General features: G+C 42.3%; 1 protein-coding gene across 1 annotated transcript; it reads left to right on the top strand.

The window, feature by feature from the left end:
* Positions 1-462: 462 nt before the first annotated feature.
* On the top strand, positions 463-1,268 carry LOC131226168 (protein DMP2-like). Its single transcript, XM_058221896.1, has one exon. It carries the CDS (start codon positions 525-527, stop codon positions 1,095-1,097), a length of 573 nt encoding a protein of 190 aa, XP_058077879.1. The 5' UTR covers positions 463-524; the 3' UTR covers positions 1,098-1,268.
* Positions 1,269-3,126: the final 1,858 nt, after the last annotated feature.

Genomic DNA, 3,126 nt, shown 5'->3' with positions numbered 1-3,126 from the left:
GAGCCGTGCAAAAAGTGGGCTGCCGCAAAAAGATCACCAGGGGCGAAAACTAATTCGGTCCGACAATCATATGGGCTAGCTACACTCTCACATTCAATCAACGGCCGATAGTGCACAGCTGTCACTCACCTCAAGGGGAAATCAGTTCCATATTCACCCTTGCTATGTTCATGGTGCAGGCCACCTTTTGCATGGTTCAGATGTTTTACATAAGCCAACCTTTGGCGGGAAAGAAACCGTTGTATGTCAAAATCTCTCCCATGTCATCAACTCAGTACATAAACTACAAGAAACAAAGAAGCCTTAGGTTCAAAAAAAAGAAAAAAACGTCCACACGTACCGAAGAGTGTAAGCTAACCAATGCTCTACTCAAAGCATGTAATTACGTGCACGCTACCATTCCTAACTATAAATCTCATGTCCATACCCTATCCCAACTCCTATATAAATACATCTGCCAAAAGGCTCAAAACAGCCTATCAAACACCAAAACACACAAACAAACCAAGAACCACAAAACCCAAATGGCCAAAGACTCCCAAACCAACTCCACCCAACAAACCATAGGAGACAAAACTCTCAAAGGAGTAGGAAACCTCATCAAGCTTCTCCCCACAGGAACTGTCTTCCTATTCCAGTTCCTCTCTCCTGTCTTATCCAACTATGGCCATTGCTCCACCATCAACAAGTACTTGACAGGCGCACTCCTCACTGTCTGCGGCTTCTCATGTTGTTTCTCATCGTTCACAGATAGTTACAAGGCGAGTGATGGGAAGATTTACTACGGCATCGTCACGAAAAATGGGATGTGGACCTTTTCCGACTCGAACTCAGGGTCAGTGCAGCTCTCTAGCTACAAACTACGATTTAGCGATTTTGTCCATGCAGCATTTTCATTGATCGTGTTCGCGGTCGTGGCACTCATGGACCCCAACACCGTCAGTTGCTACTATCCATCGTTCGAATCAACCCAGAAGGCAGTTCTTATGGCGGTGCCACCGGTGGTTGGTGTGATATCAAGTTCGGTTTTCACGGTTTTCCCAAACAAGCGCCATGGCATTGGCTACCCTCCAACCCAGGCTTCTGACTCTTCTTAAGCATGCCGATAACATTTCCATGTGTTATGATTACTATTGGGGTTGTGTTGTCCGCTAAATGGTTTTTAAATCATAGTTTGTATTAAAAATGTTGGTTTGATTATTTATTAATTATTACTGGTTTGTTTGTTACAAGAAACTTTTTTATTTTAATCAACTTATTTAATAGACTATTATATATAGTCATGGCGATAATAAGAGTTTTATGCTGTCGAATAAGATGATACTCCAAATCATTGATAGAGTGGAACAATAGGATTTGTGTAGTGAGCTCAATTAGTTGGGATAAAGCTTAGATGGTCATGGTGATGATAATTTGTTAAAAGATAGTTTGATCAGGCCATGTGGGCAAACAATTTGATTGATCTGGTCTGTCCATTAGATCCAGGACACATTTTAGGGGTTACTATGTAAAATTCGTTCTGATCAAAACAATTATAGCCATCCAATCAATAAAATGGACGGTTCAAATGTCCCCATGGAAGTAGGATCACTATAGCTTACCATATGATAATTCCTTTAAGCGATGGGATCCCATGGTACCGGTACTGGGCATTAGTGGGCCCACAAGGTGCATACACAACATCCGTGATCACCAATCAGAAGTGTCATCTCACGTTACTCAGATGACTACAAAATCAGCCCAAACGGAAAGTTAAGTGGGCCACATCACATAGGGTATAAGTTGAAAGGGAATGACTACCCTTCATTTGCATTGGGGCCCACCGTGTTGCTTGTATGGTGTCCAGGCCGTCCAGACCCTTTGTATGGCATATGGCATGGATGAAGAGTCGTCAACGCTGTTATTTATTTATTTATTTTTATAACTCAGATGATGCAATTGAAAATCCAGGGTAGGTTCCCTTCACAAATTCTTTCCTGTTCTGTGGCCCACCTGAGTCCAGGATCAAGCTGATCTTTGGTCCCTGTGAGTAAAATGAAGGTACCCATATGATGGACGGGTTAGACGTGATACATACACCACGCGGCAATTTAAAACTTGGGCCCACCGGACTGTTAATATTCACCGATAGCAAATTTTAACTAAGGGCATTTCACACCAAACTACTTCTTATAAATTTGGATCCTTTGTTTTCCTCAAACAGAAAGTTTCCGTTCTCTGCAATCTAACCAGCCCACGCCTATCATACACTACATTTAATGCAGTAATACATGATCTGAACCGATGACATACAAAAACATAAATTTTCTACTTGTGACAAACAGAGGATCTCATTCCTTATTGTGCAAGGTGGACTCCTACATCTTGTCCCATAGTTTGTCTTCTTTGGACGCCAGCAACCCTAAACCTTAAATTATATAATTGGTGCGCAATTGGTCAGATGACCCACCAGGGTGTAGAGGGAAGCAGATTGTGCCTTGATGAACGAAGGGGTTCTGTGGGGGCTACCATGATTTATGAATTTTATCCACACCATTCATCCATTTTGCTGGATCATTTTTGGGCTCAAGGGGAACACACCCACAAAGAAGGTGGTAATGATGCCCACTGTTGAAACATTCCTAAGGCCCACTGTGATGTTTATTTTCCATCCAACCTGTTCACAAAGTTACACAATTTGGGATGAAGGGAAAACACAAATGTCAAATTGATCCCAAACTCATGTAAGTTTTCATCTAACCTAGTTCCCACCTAATTCAAGCGAATTTTTTGAGAACTCATACATTATGTGAGTCCAAAATCTGAACGGTGATGCAGCACCCCCAGGCCCAACTTTTACTTTGATCCAAAACTTTGGTGGGTCAGGAAAAAAGAAACCACTTTCCTCCCTTAATTTGTATCTCTCTTTGCTATGGCCCACCAGAGTTTTAGATCAGAGTGAAATTTGGTCCCAAGGGGTTTCATGGGATGCGGCATCACATGGACCATTCAGATTAGACGCCCATGACACATGTGCAAAAGTGCACACATGCACAGGTGAGCATGCCTCTCTCTCTCTCTCTCTCTCTCTCTCTCTCTCTCTCTACACACACATATATAAAGAGGGGCACCATAATGTTTGTATGA

Source organism: Magnolia sinica, chromosome 14 (assembly GCF_029962835.1).
Source record: "Magnolia sinica isolate HGM2019 chromosome 14, MsV1, whole genome shotgun sequence".
Classification (NCBI taxonomy): Eukaryota; Viridiplantae; Streptophyta; class Magnoliopsida; order Magnoliales; family Magnoliaceae; genus Magnolia; species Magnolia sinica.
Note: the sequence above shows the minus strand (reverse complement) of the source record. Positions and strands in the feature narration are given on the sequence as shown.